The sequence below is a fragment of the Castanea sativa genome, chromosome 6, assembly GCF_040712315.1.
Source record: "Castanea sativa cultivar Marrone di Chiusa Pesio chromosome 6, ASM4071231v1".
NCBI lineage: Eukaryota > Viridiplantae > Streptophyta > Magnoliopsida > Fagales > Fagaceae > Castanea > Castanea sativa.
In genome coordinates, this window is record NC_134018.1 from 53,973,498 (window position 1) to 53,992,142 (window position 18,645).

The following is an 18,645-nucleotide window of genomic DNA, read 5'->3' on the forward strand; positions in this document are numbered from 1 at the left end:
TTAAAAGTATTGCTTAGACACGGCTCATATCATCCCCGCTTAAATTTATTATTTATTCCCAATGCTGCCAATACAATGTACTGTACATTTTAAATTTTTTTTTAATATATATTTTTGGCACTGAGGAGAGCTTCAGAGAAAAATAAAAAAGAAGGCTGAGAAATTGTCAGAAAACTGACACACTGACAACACTTTAATCTCACTTTCTCTCTCACACACACCAACATTTACACTCACACACCATTTGTTGTGAGTGCAAGAGGCTTTTTTTTTTTTTTTTTCGGTTTTGCTTTTGGGGTTTTGATTTTTTTTTTTTTGTGGGTTTTTTGAAACACGCTTTTTAATTAATATGTCAAGGACCTGCAGTGCACCTGTAGTAGTGTAGTGTGTGTTGATACTTGCTGTCCTGTCACGTTCGCAGTTGTTTCAGGTTTTGCTTTTGGCGTTAGAAATTTACTCTCATCACATTTTCTCTCCATCTCTATCTTTATCTTTCTTTCACTTTCCCTCAAATCCCAATTTTGGGATTTTGGTTTGTTCTGTCTCTTAAAAACTTGAAGCTCATGTGAAAATGGAGGCTCCACTACCTCATCAAAGTCTGGTTCTCTCTCTCTCTCTTGCTTATTTGGTTTTTTGGGTCTATAAAGATTTCTGTTTTTTTTTTTTGTTTTTATTTAGGTGGTGGAGGTGGACCCCAGAAGTTGTTTGAAAAGGCATCGACGGTCAAGGTTGAAGATGTAAAGGAAATTGCACAAGAAGAGGCACAACAACCGTGGATCAAGCTTGGTCTTGGGATTGGTGCTAGTTGTAGTAGCTCTTGTGATGAAGCACAAAACCTCGTGACTATTGCTATTGGTAGTAGTAGTAGCTGCTCTTGTGAAGATACACAAAGACACGAAAAGCCTGTGTTGTTGACACCAACTCAGCTGCATGAGCTCCAACAACAGGCTCTCATCTACAAGCACTTGGCTGCTGCTCTCCCTGTTCCTCTTCACCTCGTCATTCCTATTTGGAAGAGCGTGGCTAGCTGTTTTGGTCCCGCTATTTATGACCGATATCCTAGCTGTGAGTCTCTTTAGTCTTTCAACTTTTCTTGCTTTCAATAGGGTCCTCTTTTAGCTTTCTTTATCTTGTTATTAAGAAAGTTGCTGTCTTTTTCATCTTTTAGAATTCTTTGAATTGGAATTGAGGTGGGTTTTCAATTGTGAGGTGATCTTGACTTTATTTGATTAGAAATTTGACGGGTTTCTTTGTTGGTTACTGTTTTTTTTTTTTTTTTTTTTGTTCCGGTAGATTTGTAAGTGAAACTTTATTGGGATTATTGATTATATATGTGTATATGTGTGGTGTGCGTGTGTTTGGGGTGGGTATAAGCTTGCAAGACTTGATATAGGATTATGATAGTCAGATAGATCAGCTACTTTGTTTTTATGGATTTTTCTTAGAATTTTGATCTTACATTTGTTTTATAAGATGGTATTTGTTTATTAGGCTTGAAATTTGAGATTGGATCAGCCTAATCAAATTAATTTTCTCTTGGTTTGGGAATATATGTTTTAAAATTTGTATTGGTTTTGTTTATCTGAAATGGTGTTAGTCATCATGGCTAAATTTGGAATTTGGAATTTGGAATTTGGAATTTGGAATTTGGAATTTGGAATTTGGAATTAGGCTTATGTCAAATCAAATGATTGCCTTTTGTTTTCCGCCAACTTTGCTGAGAAATATTGATTTTTGAAATGGAGTCATGTTTAGTCAGTTGAAATTGGTTTATGTTTATGAGACATGAATTTTGGGATTTGTTTTCATTAATCAAATATTGCAATTATCTATTAAAATTTCAGTTGAAGGTTGTGATCTGGGTTTTGTTTCTTTTTGTTGATCCCGTTCAGTTATAGGTTATTTTAGTCCCAAAGGATTTGACTATAGGACCATGATGGATCCTGAACCGGGAAGGTGTCGAAGAACTGATGGGAAGAAATGGAGGTGTGGTAAGAATGTGGTTCCAGATCAGAAATACTGTGAGCGGCACATGCACAGAGGCCGTCAGCGTTCAAGAAAGCCTGTGGAAGCTTTTAAAATTGCCTCCCCTTCAGAGTCAACACCATCCAACAAGTTAACTGACAAATTAGTGGAGTTGAAAACCAAGCATGGTAATTCAACTGCTGTAGGCCTTCAACTCATGACTCCATCTTCTACTAACAGTGCCAACAGCCATAGTACCTCCTCCACCTCTAACGCCAACACCCCCAGTAGCAATATTGGAAGCAAGAAAAATGAAATTTGTGATGCTGTTACCGCCAGAACCCCGATCTCTGCGACTACCATACCTGCCACTGTTACTGCAAGCATCACAACTACCCCTGCCACTGCACCCACTCTCACTGCTAATTCCAACAACAAAATTGACCACAATACTTACAGGAAAGATATGAGTGGCAACTATGCCTGTTACAATGGCACCATGAAAAGCAGCAGAAAAAGGGTTAACAACATAAATATTGGTATGACAATGGGATTGGACTTCTCACCGAAGAGTGTTCTTCAAGGTAATATTAGTAATATTGAAACCACCCTTTTGTCATCTGAAAACTGTTATAAATGATGACATTTTTGTAACAGGGATTTCTCCTTTTCTTTTCCCTCACAAAGAGACTGCTTTCTTGTTATTGTTTGCTGGTATAAATAGATGGACTTCTCCATTGGCCCCCTTAATACTTTGAAGGCTATTGATTTTCTAATGTAGATTGTTTTGTCTTTTCAGTATGTGTCTCTTATGCTTGTTCTTCTGGAGATATATAAATATATATATATATATATATATATATATATTTATTAATAGTAATGCTTTCTCATAAAGAATGTTAGGTGTATATATATATATATTTATTTATAGTAATGCTTTCTCATAAAGAATGTTAGGTGTGTGTGTATATATATATATATATATATATATATATTTATTTATTTATAGTAATGCTTTCTCATAAAGAATGTTAGGTAAACTAGGATATGGTCTTGATATGGTTGATATGTTTATGCTGTTGGCACACTCTTATAGAATCCTCTTTCTTTTGATTCATTGGTAATAAAACTTTGATGCATTTATTTCTGAAAATTTCTTTCGTCTACTGCTATTAGCAATTTGAGTTGTAAGTTAAGATCAAATCAATTTTGATGAGATGGTTTATAAGTAAGGTTTATGTGTCTGATGTTGTTGGAACTTGGTCACTTGATTTTGATAAATATCGTGTGATACCAAGGTTAGAATAGGACTGAGATGCTGATGCTTTGTCATAGAAAATAAACTATTGAGGTATGATGTTATATAATTTACTGCTTTAAGTGGGTGTATGTTCAATCTCATTGTGCCTTGTTGAAAATTTTGAGTGGTCATATTTTAGTTGCTTTCTTTTGGGATTGTGAAATGAGATTTATCTTCTTTTCATCTACTTTTTTCAGTTCAAGGTTGCAGTGGTTCATGCTTTGGAGACCGAAATGGGAATGAACTTGAACCAGGGAGGTGTAGAAGAACAGATGGAAAGAAGTGGCGGTGCAGCAGGGATGTGGTTCCTGATCAGAAGTATTGTGAGCAGCACATGCACAGAGGTGCCAAAAAGCGTGTGCTAGCCTCCCAAACAATATCTGTTCCCCCTGTTTCCACTGCTGCAAGTCATAGAGCTCCACCATATTGTTCTACAAATATACCCAACAAAGCAGCTTGTGCAATCCCAAACACAAATCTCTCCATTTCAATCCAAGCAAGTCCTCAATTAATACACAATGATGAAAAGAGTACCAGCAGTAGCAGTGACACCACAATTACGGACACCAGCATCACTGCCAATGAATATGGTTATGTTTCTTCGTAAAGATGCTGTCTACAAGACTAACCTTTTAATCTTTTGAGTGCTTTCATACAATTGCCGGCGGTTGAGAAACCAGTTTTGAGGCATTGTTGCATGCAGGAGGTAATGGTGATTTTATTTGTGTTGTGTAAGGAGGAGATATATAACCGATGAGCTTCTTGTTCTGTATCTTGTAACTACCGAGAGGCCTATTTTGTTAAAATGGAAGCCTTGTTTGTTACTATACAAAGCCTTTTTTCTTACGAAGATTATGTTTGGTTAGCTGCCATCTAAGACGGGAAAATATACAACTGCAGAAACCAATCTATTTGGCAAAACTACCTGATGTTCATTGGTACAATATTGTTTGGTTTACTAAAGCTGTCTTCAAAGCATGCTTTTATGTTTTATTGGCTATTAAAAGCAATCTATTGAGAAGGAATAGATTAGCTTAATGGGGTTGCACAGGAGATTTCTTAAGTGTTTTTTTGGAGAAGCATGATTAAATGTAGAAAGCATTATTCTTCTGATTGCTCTTTTACAAAGAAACTGTGGCAAGCAGTATACAGAAAAAGTTTGGATGTCATTTTGATCAATGGCTTGGGCTGCAGCTATTTCCCTATTGTAATTTAGAGAGGAAAGTGGAGTTCGTGGTGATGGAATCAATGATAAGAAAGCTATTGATACTGATTGTGGCAGACATTTTACAGATAAACTGTCAGTAGTGTCCACTATCTAGCAAGAAACCCTTACGCACTAGGACAAATCCAACATAAACAAGAGTAACCAAGGATCCCATCTCACAATTGGCTAAAAGCCTAAAACTAAGATTAGCCCCTCACCAGTGCAAGCTCTTAGCCTAGGCGCAGAAATATGTGTTGTCCTCTATCTCTATCCATCCGATTCTACACAAGGCAGTACTCTCCTAATTCTTCAAGTAATCATTCCCTACCAGCCTCACCATTGGAAGGTTCCACTGCGTCTGAGCTTTCTAATGGGTTCCAGCCACTGATTCAAGAATCCAAGAGAAAATTCATCAAAAAAAAAAAAAAAAAAAAATCCAAGAGAAAAGAAATGAACAACCATCAGAAGCACACACGGTAACTCATATTCTTCCTTATTTTATCAATTGACCATGACTTTTGTTCCCATCTTATTATTGCTAGTTGCAAAACTCACGAGATGCTTCGAAAAATGTAATATAATTATTTTATAAAATTATAATAAATTTCTTTTAGGTTAAATAGTTCATGTGTAATTTAAAAGTATTTTCTATTTTTTATAATTAATTTTTATGTAATGGAATAATTTATTTTGCATTCAACAACAATACGTACTGAGATATATATATATATATATATATATATATATATATATATATATATATATATATAATGAAGAAGATGTTATTAAAATTATTTAAAAAAAATACCATAATTAGTTGATTAATTTGAGCATATCCAAGAATATTAAAAAAAAAATGTACACCCTCAATCCATGGAACACATGTAACATATTATATTAAGTTTAAATTATTATATAAGTTTAGAATTCTAACTTTTTTTTCTATCTTTTCAAATATAACTATAGTACTATATTATTGAAACTTTAATATTTAAGGTAATCTTTTGAATATTTATGATATTTATTGTTTTTTTAGGCTCAAATTCTAATGCCTATTTTGTTTGTATTTTTTAGTCAAAAATTAAAAAGTATGGCTCAAATAGAATAAAATTTCATTCTTCTCAACTCAAAAATTAAGAAAAAAAGAAAATGCAAATTTGAACCAAAAACTCAAAAGACAACCTACAAAAAGAACCAATATAAGGGTCAATTAGTCCGAAGTGGATCAAAGTGGACCAAATGATTGAAATTGATAAAAAAAAAAATGTATCTTTTAGAAACACTAGGAGATACTAATATGTTAACATTATAGGAGTGTGTATGAGTTGTATTAGATACTTATATGGTTTTTTTCAATCAAGCCTTTTTAGTTTGAGAAATTTCCAACCTAACCCATCACATGTATAGAAACCAATGATTGCGCATACATATTTAATGCCTTATTAAAATTTGGGTTTTTATCAATTGTTTAAACATTTTTTCAATAAATTATTACAATTAATATTATTTACTTAAATTGTATTAAATTTTTTTTAAATTTATCAAAATTAATTCTTAAAATACCAAAATCATTCAAATTTATTAATAACTAGCAGTCAAATTTCCACATCACTAAACCATCAAATTTAATGCGCCATACCAAAAGAAAAAAAAGAAAAAGCGCCACACCAAATTTCGTCAAGCAGAACAAAAATCCAAATCCAAATTTGATTTATCGGCATCTTATTCATTATTTTTATTCATTCCTTAAGAATTGGGCCTGTATTCGTTCGGCCCAATTAGTAATTTTTTCTTTGTCGTTCCGCAACTATGTATTATGTATACTTCTCTTAATAATATATAAAAATCGAAAGTTAAGAATCACACAGAATGACCATTAACACATTAATTAGTCACTGAAGTGAAAACTAATACTGTTAATCTGTTATTATACAGTTGCTTGGAATAAAATTGCAGTATTTCCTTGAAAAAAAAACACTTGGAAATAGTTGGAATATCAAATATGCCTCTTTTCATTTTTTTTGGTTCATTTTTTTAATAAATAATAATAGGGAGTCTATAAATAAAAAGTAATTTTAGAACCATACATTTATTCTACAATTAATCAATGTAGTAAATTGTGATTGACTACTTGTAATTTTCACATGTACTCATTATTTATTTTCACTGCTCATAGCTTACTACATGAGCATTAGCATTCATTTTCTACAAAATATCTCATTTTATCATTTCAAAAGTTACTTTATTTATTATACCATACTATTTTACAAGAGAGATGCTATGTCCACAATATTTTTACAACATTTTCACAACAAATCACAGGTGGTTAGTTGTTATTAGTTCAAATTTGAACCTAACATGAAGATTACTTTTTTGCTCCAACAATAACAACCTGCCACTTAGGATTTGTTGTAAAAATGTTGTGAAAATATTGTGAACATATCATTTCTCATTTTACAATACACCTAACATCCCAACTTTTATATTCCTATATAACACATTAAAATAATATATCTATACAATCAAATATATAACCCAAAACAGTAAAAAACAATATTTTAATTTTTTGGTGAGTTAGGGAGAGAGAAAGAGAAAGAGGAAGATGCTTTTGAGGTAAATGAATATACAACATTATTTTAATTTTGCAAGTGAACTACATAATTATTATAAATTTAGGATGGTACTGTAGTATAATTGCAATTTTTTTTACTATTGTAAAACTGGGTAATGAACTATTATTGTACTTTAATGCTAAAATATAGTATAGTATATCATATGCGAGATCTGATGTGAATTGTAGTAAAATTGTAGCATAAAAGATGTGGTCATATATTTTTTTCATATGTAAAATGAAATGGTGTCCTAATAACTATAAACCGTTTCACTCTCAGACACCTGAAAAACCCTGAAACATGGGGTAGAATATCAGACTGTTCTCGTATACGATACAAGTAAAGAGACTATTTTTAGTGCGGTTTTCAACAAGCAAGCTGGAACTCTCAAAGAATTTAGGTACCATCTTTGGTCTTTCCTTTACAGATAAATTGTATAGTAGTAGTTACTAGCAAGTTACAAGTATCACCATAATATATTGCTTAATTTGCTGGGGTTCGAGTAATTATTCTGATGGCTTTTTCTTAAATAAAATCCAAATTGATCACAACCAACACGTTCTCATCTTTATGTTCAAAAAAAAAGTTGTAGCTTTTGGTGCAACTAAAACAGCCTGTTCATGCCACATTAATTGTTCTACAATTTTGAGTTCAAAGTTTACTAGGTATAGTTTGCATGGTTCCTGTTGTGGGTTTGGTTGGAGTTGGAAGGTTGCAACATAATCACTGGCGACTCCAGGAATTTTGTTCAGGGTGTTCCTATTCCACTTTGAAAATTTTTTGGGTCATTTCGGTCTATTTCGGGTGTTTCGGGACATTTCGGTAAATACTGGCTTCAATTCAAAATTTGGCAAGCATGAAGTTTGTACTTAAAAAAAAAATTCTTAAAACCAAAACAAATTTGCATTCTGCACACCGAAAAAATTCAAAAGAAAAAAAAATAAAAAAAGAAAAAAAAAAAGAAAAGAAATTAATGAACAAAGGTACCGATACAATAAACTATAAGTTCATTTGAAATATTAATCAAATTATTAATTATTGTTGTTTAGTTGTTTCATAAAATTGTTTGTCTTTTATAAATTATAATTTGTTGTATTATTGTTGTGGGTAGTAAAAGGATCCAGGTGGGCATATGGGCCTTTGGACTGTAGCATGGAGGGCCGACCTACTCCAGAATTAAACTCTACGAATTGGCCCATACGCCGAGGATCCGAGGACACGTCCGAGGGTAAGTTTCTCCTCGGATAGGCCCAGGAGAACTCAAAACTTCATTATGAAGGTCCAGGCACAACTCTGGAAAGACTAATGGTTAAAGGGGGACACCCTGAACCTCCTAGATGCACCAGTGTTAAAAAAAATATCAAGAGCAAAGGCTGCTACCTCCGCATTAAAGGCTCTGCACCTACCTCCCTGGCCGCATTAATGGGAAAGTGACCCTTGAACAGTAGGGCTGAAACTTCTAGTCACTTTCCAAAAAGTATCAGGGAATGAAGTATTTAAGGGGGGGTGAAGGCCAAAGAGAGGGGGGATCGGTAACTAAAAAAAAGAAATTAAAAATTGTAATCTTTAAAGAAGAAAGAGAAATAGTCCTCGGCTCAAGCCCGATGAGACTCATTTGCAATTATCATTGATTATTTACAAGTGTTTGCTTATAAAAGCCCGTTATCAAGTTCTCAGTACCTTTAATCTAGATTCTGAACCCACACTCTACAAATTTCATTGTTTAAGGCGCATTGGGCCTGAGCCCATAACCTTCTTTGAGTTCAGGTGCAATTGTGCACTTACAATTGGCGCCATCTGTGGGGAGTCTAGTCTAAAAGGAGTTGGGATATTATGGCAGGCCTGGGTTCTCACCATGCAGAGTCACAGGGATCACAACCGGAGGATCTTTTCGAGCGTCTTGAGCGTCGAAGGGATCGTGAGGGAAGTGTCCATACAGAATACCCCGGGGCTAGCCATACTTATGGTGGAGGTAGTACCACCCATGGGGATGGTTCTAAGGCCATGCAGAAGGAGATTAATCGTTTGAAGAGGAAGTTACGCCGCGCCAGACGCAGGTCTTCACCGTCCTCATCTAGTCCTTCCTTAGAGGAGGTACGGGGAGGTAGCTACAGCTTAAGGTCATGCTCACCCCCCAGTGCAATGTCCTCTGGTGAGGAGGACGACCAGCCAGCTCGCAGACGCAAGAAGCTTCCTTCAAGGGGCTTAGGGAACGATGCTATGAGTCGGGCGTTGCACCAACTCTTCAAATCTCCATTTTCATGGAGGATTGAGAAGGGGAGACTTCCCAGGAGGTTTACCCAGCCCACCTTTACCATCTACAATGGCCGGACTGATCCGGTGGAGCACGTGAGTCACTTTAACCAGAGGATGGCAGTGCACTCTCACAACGAGACCCTGATGTGTAAAGTTTTCCCCTTTAGCTTGGGACCTGTTGCTATGAGGTGGTTCAACGGCCTTAAATCGGGGTCTATAGGTTCGCTTGGGGAGCTCACTAAAGCATTCGCTTCGCGGTTCATTACGTGTAACAGAGTACCTCGGCCATTGGATTCGCTGTTGTCCATGACCATGAGGGAAGGGGAGACGTTGAAAGCATATTCTGACCGGTACTAGGAAATGTTTAATGAAATAAATGGAGACTTTGATGAGGTGGCGCTCAATACTTTTAAGGTAGGCCTTCCTACTGATCATGACTTGAAGAAGTCTTTGACTAAAAAGCCCGTCCGCAGCGTACGTCGCCTCATGGACCGCATTGACGAGTATAAGAGAGTGGAGGAAGACCAGCAGCAAGGAAAGGGTAAGGAAAAGGTTATCCCGCAGGAGAGAAGGGATTTCAGGTCGAACAGATACCACAACAACAAGCCGAGAAGAGATTATGTTGGGTAGTCCGGCTCGGCAGCACCTCAGGCTGTGAACACTGTGTTCCGAGAACCAGTACATCAGTTGCTGGAGAAAGTTCATAAGGAGCCCTTCTTCAGATGGCCTGGTAAGATGGCAGGAGACCCGACGAAGAGGAATCAAAACCTCTTTTGTCAGTACCACCAGGATGTGGGCCATACTACCGAGAACTATCGGATCCTTTGGAACCACTTGGAGCAGCTGGTCAATGAAGGGAAACTAAAGCAGCACTTGTGTCAACCTGGTGGACAGGGCAGTCAATCTGGCTCGAACAATCAGAAGAATAATCCATCTCGGCCCCCATTGGGAACGATTAATGTTATCTTCGCTGCACCTGGCAGGACTGGCTCAGGTCCCATTAGGGTGATGGCAGTTTCCCATTCTCAGGCCGAGGAACCAGGCTGCAGGCCGAAGAGGTTGAAGGTGACCTTACCCGTCTTGGAATTTTCGGAGGAAGATAAGGTTGGTACCATTCAACCCCATGACGATGCTCTTGTGGTCACTCTCAGGATAGGGAGTTATGATGTCAAGAGAGTTATGATTGATCAGGGTAGCGGTGCAGATATCATGTACCCTGATTTATTTAAGGGGTTAAGGCTGAAGTTGGAAGATCTTACTCCTTATGACTCGCCACTCATAAGCTTCGAAGGAAGGGCCGTTGTGCCGAAGGGACAGATTCGTTTGCCCGTCCAATCCGGCTCAGAAACGGTTGAGGTGGATTTCATTGTGGTCGACGCGTACTCCCCATATACAGCCATCCTCGCCAGGCCATGGCTGCACGCTCTAGGAGCTGTCTCCTCTACCTTGCATGTTAAGGTTAAGTTTCCCTCGGGGGAGTATGTTGAGGAAATCCTCGGCAGCCAATCAGTGGCCAGGCAATGCATATCGGCCGCAGTGCTTCATCAGTCAGAAGCCGAGTTATCAGCTTTGCCCATCCAAGAGTCATAGCAATTAACAGCTCCGGATGCACCTGGAGCGGTGACAGGAGATGAGACTGTTTGTGAGGAGTTAGAGAAGTTTTTAATAGCAGATGACCCAGAGAGGTTCTTCCAGGTCGGCATACGCTTACCGCACCAGGAGAAGATGGAGTTGTTGGAATTTCTGAAAGACAATATCGATGTTTTTGCGTGGGATCTTTATGAGGCTCCGGGTGTAGATCCGAGCTTCATTTGTCATCGTTTGAACGTCAACCCTGCCATTGCCCCGAGAAGGCAGCCACCTCGGCGTTCCTCCAAAGAACATTCCGAGGCTGTGAAGGAAGAGGTGCTCAAACTCAAGAGGGCCGGGGCTATTAAAGAAGTTTTCTACCCCGAGTGGTTGGCGCATACGGTTGTGGTTAAAAAGAAGAATGGAACGTGGAGAGTATGTGTGGACTTTACGGATTTAAACAAGGCATGCCCCAAGGATTCATTCCCAATGCCGCGTATTGATCAACTGGTGGATGCCACTGTCGGACATCCTCGAATGAGTTTTTTGGATGCCTTCCAGGGTTACCATCAGATCCCATTAGCATTGGAGGATCAAGAGAAGACTGCTTTTATTACTCCAACAGGGAACTACCATTATAAGGTCATGCCATTTGGGTTGAAGAATGCTGGGGCTATCTACCAAAGAATGATGACCAGAATGTTTGAACAGCAACTAGGGAAGACCATTAAGGTATATGTGGATGATATGGTGGTGAAGAGTAAAACAATACCTTCACACGTGAAAGATCTGGCCGACACCTTTCAGGTACTAAGAAAGTACAAGCTGCGCCTTAACGCCTCAAAGTGCTCTTTTGGCGTGGGGTCCGGAAAGTTCTTGGGATACATGATTACTCACAGAGGTATAGAGGTGAACCCAGCGCAGGTCAGGGCTATTCAGGATTTGCAGCCGCCTCGGAACCCAAAAGAGATCCAGAAATTGACCGGAATGATTGCTGCATTGAATAGGTTTATCTCTTGGTCAGCCGACCAATGTCGTCCTTTCTTCCAATTGTTGAATAAGTGGAAAGGGTTTCAATGGACCGAGGATTGCGTGTTAGCTTTCCAACAGCTTAAGCAATATCTTTCTCGGCCACCCATTTTGTCTCGCCCCGAGGCGGATGAGGTCTTGTTTGCTTATCTGGCAGTGGCCGTCCACGCAGTCAGCCTGGTCTATATAAGGAATGAAAGCGGGGTGCAAAGACCGGTCTACTACGTTAGTAAGTCTTTGAATGAGGCCGAGGTGCGCTATCTGCTCTTGGAGAAAGCACTTCTGGCCATAGTTCACGCCACGCGCAAGCTTCCTCATTATTTTTAGTCCCACACTGTGGTGGTCCTGACCCAATTGCCTCTTAAGGCGGTGTTACGCAGTACCGATTACTCTGGCAGGGTGGCAAAATGGGGAACCATTTTGGGAGCCTTTGATGTTAAATATAAGCCTCGCACCTCGGTGAAGGGCCATGTCCTCGCTGACTTGGTGGCAGAGTTTATCGAACCATTGCTAGAAGAAACCCTGACAGAGGCACACATGGATGAAAAACCTGTTGGTGTGATCACAGCTACAGTACCTCCGACTTGGAAAGTGTATGTGGATGGGGTAGCTAATCAGAGAGGGTCTGGTGTTGGACTTGTCCTAATGTCCCCTGAGGGGATTGTCTTCGAAAAATCTTTAAGATTGGCGTTCTCGGCTACTAATAATGAGGCCGAGTATGAAGCAGTCTTGGTGGCCATGAAGATGGTACGTAGAATGGGTGGAAAGGAAATCCATGTGTTCTCGGACTCTCAGTTAGTGGTCAGCCAAGTCATGGGGACCATGGAGGCTAGAGACCCCAGAATGCAGGAATATTTGGCCCAGGTCAAGCGTCAGCAAGCTGAATTTGACTCCTTCGTCTTAGCTCATATTTCTAGGAGTGGAAACACCTATGCAGATTCTTTGGCTACGTTAGCAACGTCCTCGTCTCAGGGTTTGCCCAGGATTATCCTCGTGGAGGATTTGCTAGAGCCAACTCTTACCATTGTTAGCGCAGTTCGCATTCATCTGATAAGGCCGGGACCTAGTTGGATTGACCCGGTTATATATTTTCTTAAGAATTACATCCTTCCTCAGGACAAATCTGAAGCGGATAAGATACGTTGAAAGGCGCCACGCTTCTGGTTGTCCGAGGACCAGAAACTGTATAAACGATCCTTCTCAGGATTGTACTTGTTGTGTGTGCATCCTGAATCAACGAAAGCACTTCTGGAGGAACTGCATGAGGGAATTTGTGGAAGCCACACTGGGGGAAGGTCCTTAGCCCATAGAGCCCTGACTCAGGGTTATTGGTGGCCCAATATGCAGAGAGAGACTCAGGACTATGCCAGAAAATGTGATCAATGTCATAGGTTTGCTCCTAATATTCATCAACCTGGAGGGGTTCTTAACCCTCTCTCCAGCCCTTGGCCTTTTGCGCAGTGGGGATTGGACATAGTGGGGCCATTTCCGAGAGCTACAGGAAACAAAAGATGGCTTCTCGTGGGGACAAACTATTTCACTAAATGGGTTGAGGCCGAGCCCTTAGCAAATATCAGAGACGTTGACTCCAAGAAATTTGTCTGGAAAAACATCGTCACTAGATTCGGTATTCCACACACGCTTATCTCAGACAATGGCGTTCAATTCGACAGCAAGGCTTTTAGGAAATACTGTGATGATATAGGCATCGTAAATAGATATTCAACCCCAGCTTATCTTCAGGGAAATGGGCAAGTCGAGGCTGTTAACAAGGTCATAGTTAGTGGGCTCAAGAAAAGGTTAGACGATGCGAAAGGCAGGTGGGTAGAGGAACTCCCACATGTTCTGTGGACGTATCAGACTACGCCGCGCAGGTCCACGGGAGAAACACAATTCTCTATGACTTATGGAGCCGAGACGGTTATACCCCTGGAATTTGGTTTTCCCACCCTGAAGAAAAGTTCTTTTAGCCTAGAGAACAACAATGGACTCCTGAAGAAAGGCCTCGATTTACTTAAGGAACGACGCGAGGTAGCTATGGTCCAAATGGCTTATTATCAGTAGAAGCTAAAACGGGGATATGATGCCCACGTGAAGCTAAGGCCGCTCGCACCTGGTGATCTTGTACTAAGAAAAGTTGTGGGCACTTCTAAGAACCTAGCTTGGGGTAAGTTAGGACCCAACTGGGAAGGCCCCTATCGCATTGTTTTAGTAGCATGTATAGGGTCATATCGGTTAGCTGACCTAGATGAAAGAATTGTACCACGCCCGTGGAATGTAAATAACCTTAGAAGGTATTATTATTAATGAAATGTGTTTTTGTTAGTTAACATTTTAAAGTTATAAGTACCTCTAACATTTCGAGTTACTACTTTTAAAAATCAAACAGAAACTCGGTTAAGTGTAGTCCTCGGACCACAAACCTTGTGGAAATTGATATCTTATCATTTTTTAAACAGAACCTTAGCTATGCCGGGTCCTCGGACCTCCTACTTTGGGGAAATTAACATTTGAAGCTACTACTCTTAAGAGTCAAACAGAAACTTGGTTAAGTGTAGTCCTCGGACCACAAACCTTGTGGAAATTGATATCTTATCATTTGTTAAACAGAACCTTAGTTATGCTGGGTCCTCGGACCTCCTACTTTGGGGAAATTAACATTTGAAGCTACTACTCTTAAGAGTCAAACAGAAACTTGGTTAAGTGTAGTCCTCAGACCACAAACCTTGTGGAAATTGATATCTTATCATTTGTTAAACAGAACCTTAGTTATGCTGGGTCCTCGGACCTCCTACTTTTGGGAAATTAACATTTGAAGCTACTACTCTTAAGAGTCAAACATAAACTTGGTTAAGTGTAGTCCTCGGACCACAAACCTTGTGAAAATTGATATCTTATCATTTGTTAAATAGAACCTTAGTTATGCTGGGTCCTCGGACCTCCTACTTTGGGGAAATTAACAATTGAAACTACTACTCTTAAAAATCAAACAGAAACTTGGTTAAGTGTAGTCCTTGGACCACAAATCTTGTGAAAATTGATATCTTATCATTTGTTAAACAGAACCTTAGTTATGCCGGGTCCTCGGACCTCCTACTTTGGGGAAATTAACATTTGAGGTTACTATTCTTAAGAGTCAAACAGAAACTTGGTTAAGTATAGTCCTTGGACCACAAACCTTGTCACTGTTCTTAATATCTTGTTACTGTTCTTATTCTTATTACACGTTTCATGGAAATCAGTATCTCACCATTCATTAATTTGGATCTCAAGTTCCACATTTTTAAGTGTTGAACAAATTTTGGTAAGGAATGGTCTTCGGACCTTACATCCTACTGAAAGCAATACGTCAGATTACAAAATTTTAATCATCATGTGAGTTGTCTAACTGTGACATTATTTAATATCTAAATTAAGTTATGTGGTTGTTTTGAAGTCATAGTTGTTTGCATGGTGGAGTTAGACTTATTTATTCTTTTTTCCCTTTAACTATTTGTTATGGAAGACTTTCATGGCAAGCACAAAAAGAATAAGGTAAAACAAAGACAACATGAACGAAAGTTGAATAAAAATGTTCTTCATTAATTATATACAAAAAAGGGGGAGTACAAAAGGTTCTATCCTAGGCCTTAAGCTTGTGCAGGGGGTCTTGGAGGGAGCTGCTGCCAGCCTCGGTACTCTTCAACTCCAGTTCAAAGGTGGACAAAACTTGCTTCCCTTTGTCTGCTGAAGGGACGAGGGGCTCCGTGTCTTGAACTTGCTCCTTCTCGGCGCCATCACACTTGTCCTTCTCTTTATAGGAACCTTCAGGTTCTGTAGGATCAGGAACAAGTTCTTGCACTGCAGGAGGAAGGGCAGGAGAGGCAGCAATAGGAGGGTCTTCAATTTCCTATATGTCTAGGGGAAGCCAAATGTTCTCGGGCTTCCTCAGCTCGGAAGCTTGAGGAACCCCTGCTGCATTCATGGCCTCTCCCCAGACCTGCTGACAGTACTCTCGGCACAAGGCCGCAAAAGCTTCTGTCAGCTGTTCTTGCGTTCTGGTGACCCTCTCCTGATAGCTAGCCTTCTTCGCGGCCTTCAGTGCGTGCTTGTGGGCGCGAGCCTCCTCTTTCGCCCGCGTAAGCTCCTTTTCCAAGTCAGAGCGTGCCTGTTGGACTTGGGCAAGCTCGTCATCCTTTTGGCGGAGAAGCTTACGCTGCCCCTCCACTTGGCCCTCCATCGTTTTCAAGCTGGCCTTGTCTCCATCTCTCTCTCTTTTCAAGTCGGCCAGCTGTGACGTGATCTTCCCGTTCTCTGCTAGGGCCTAGCCTAGGGACCTTTCTGCCTCTTGCCTTAGCTCTTGCTCCATCCCAGCGCGCTTCCGAGAATCCTCCACGAACTTCTCGGCCGCGAAAACTTCTTGGATGGACTGCAAAAATGCCAGGAGGTTAAATGCGGTAAAGTGTTTGCAAATAAATATAAAGTACGAGTGCGAGGTGGAACTTACCAGAGCTAAACCCCTTTTTAATGAGAGGAACAATTGCGGCTGGCCCATCTTTTCCAAGGTTTCCATGTCCTTGGGCAGCAGAAGAGGACGCTCCAACACCTCGGCCAAATGATGGGCGTGGCCTTGCTGGACTACCCTAATGCTGGAGTGACAGGGAATGGGCGCGCCGTCCAGTCTCAAGTCAAGAGACCAGGTAGCTGGTGCTCGGCGCACCTCGGCCACGTCTCTGATCTCCCTGCTCTCAACTGAGCGGGCGCGCCCTTTGCCTTTGTCCATTTTCTGCTGCTGGGCCGGCGCGGGCTGTTTCATCTTCTTTTGTTTTTCAGCTCCAGCCCCCTCGGCCTCCGCTTTCCTTTTCTTCTTGGGATCTTCGGCTGGAGGCTTGGGGTCGGCTGGAGGAGGAGGAGGTGGTGGTAAAGCTGGGGGAACCTGGGACCCCCTCGTCCCCTTCTTCGCCACTCGTGCGCCTCTTACGGTCATAAGGTCCTTTAGCTCGTCCATCTCTTCTTCAATGGAGCTGTCGTCTGGACGCGCTATCACTAGACCTTCTATCCAAGAGGCTTCGGCTGCTTCTTCTTCCTCGTCGGAAAGAACAACAAATGGGTTTCCGTGAGGTATTGGGGAGTCCTCGAACTGAAATTGTTCTATCTCCTCGTCCAACGTGTTCGAAGAAGACACTCGCTCCTCTGGGACAGCAATTTCCTGAGGGTGCACAGCGAGGGGAACTGCCACTATGAGCTGTGTGTACAACACTGTGTTTGGGGCGTCAGGGATGTCGTGGTCGGCCAAAAAGTGGGGTCTGGCTATGTTAATTCTCCTACGCCTTCAGTCACCTGCGATTATTGCGTTCTCGATCTCCTGGAAGTCCAAGGAGATGGGATCGTACCCCAGAATCAAGTGCGCCGCCCTAAGTTGTAAGTCTCTGCTGACTAACACCTCGGAGCGTAGCACTCTATTCAAATCTGCAACGTTGCAGTGGCTTAAGCGTGGGCGCACGTTTTGCTTATCTGCAAAGAAAAACATCCAAATGAACAAACATGGTCAGATTCGTAGAACATATAATAAATTGAAGTTAGACGCTCAAGTAAATGCGAATACATATGCGTAGATGATTTAGGGAGTTATGGAGGGGGAAGTTAAATTCTAAGGTGTCGCACCTGGATCTCCTCACTCAACTGGGCAGTGGGGGCCGTCGTGCCAGTTGCCAAAGACGATGAGGTAGTCATCCTTCATGCCTTTATTGGACTTGGGCAAACAGGAGATCAACATAACTACACTGGAGCGGGATTTGATGTAATAACCTACTCCAGTGAGTTTGTGGCATTCGTACATAAAGACGACATCATGCCACGTGAGGTTCAGACCCATTTGCTCGTTTAGAGCATCAACGCTTCCTAAGACCCTAAAAACGTTGGGGGCACACTGATCGGGGCACAACTGGTGGTTGCGGAGGTACTCCCTGGTTACGGGTTTCATTGGGAGGGTCATCCCACCTTCTACGAAGGCGACCATGGGGATGATGACCTCTTCGGTTTTTCTAGAACCGGCCACGGCTTCCGCCGGGCAGTATTTTAGACCTACGTCGCTGGGAATATGATACTTGGCTCTAAAACCTTCCATCCTAGCGGCGGTATCAACTAGGCACTTAAACTTTCCCATCGGAAAGGAACGAAAGACTAAGTTCTAAGAGGGAGAATGGTTATAAGAGGAGCTGAGGACAGGGTCCGAGGAGAAAGGGTTAAGAAAAAAAGGAATAAGAATTTACAAATTTCAAGTTGTACGAATTTCCACGGATTTCTGCAGACCAAAGGGTGATTACTAATGTTTTGATGGGATTAGCCTCAGAGGAAATAAATGAGGGCGCAGGTTCCCGAAGCGTCACGACGTGCGGGAAGCAGCCTTGAAATTGCATTTGTCCCGCCCAAATTTTCATGGAGTAACAAGGGCCGTTGGATGCTCATCTCACCGTTGAACGTGGGGGACAAGGTGTAACTTACGGTAATAAATGACGCGTTTTTGAAAATAAAACCGCCAAGTGGCATCCTCTGGAACGCGAAACGGTTTCCACACGAGCAGTTATTTACAAAACGTGTGGGGTAAGTCCTTGTTGAATCAAAACCCTATTTTTTCTCCTCGGATGATGAAAAATAGAGTTTTGAGGGGCTATTGTGGGGAGTAAAAGGACCCAGGTGGGCATATGGGCCTTTGGACTGTAGCATGG

The 18,645-nt window shown here is 40.8% G+C and overlaps 1 protein-coding gene across 1 annotated transcript; it reads left to right on the forward strand.

Moving 5' to 3' along the window:
* The first annotated feature begins 269 nt into the window (after positions 1–269).
* On the forward strand, positions 270–4,223 carry LOC142640848 (growth-regulating factor 9). The gene is made up of 4 exons (XM_075815147.1): positions 270–596; positions 679–1,065; positions 1,893–2,549; positions 3,463–4,223. Exons 1-4 carry the CDS (start codon positions 572–574, stop codon positions 3,870–3,872), a joined length of 1,479 nt encoding a protein of 492 aa, XP_075671262.1. The 5' UTR covers positions 270–571; the 3' UTR covers positions 3,873–4,223.
* Positions 4,224–18,645: the final 14,422 nt, after the last annotated feature.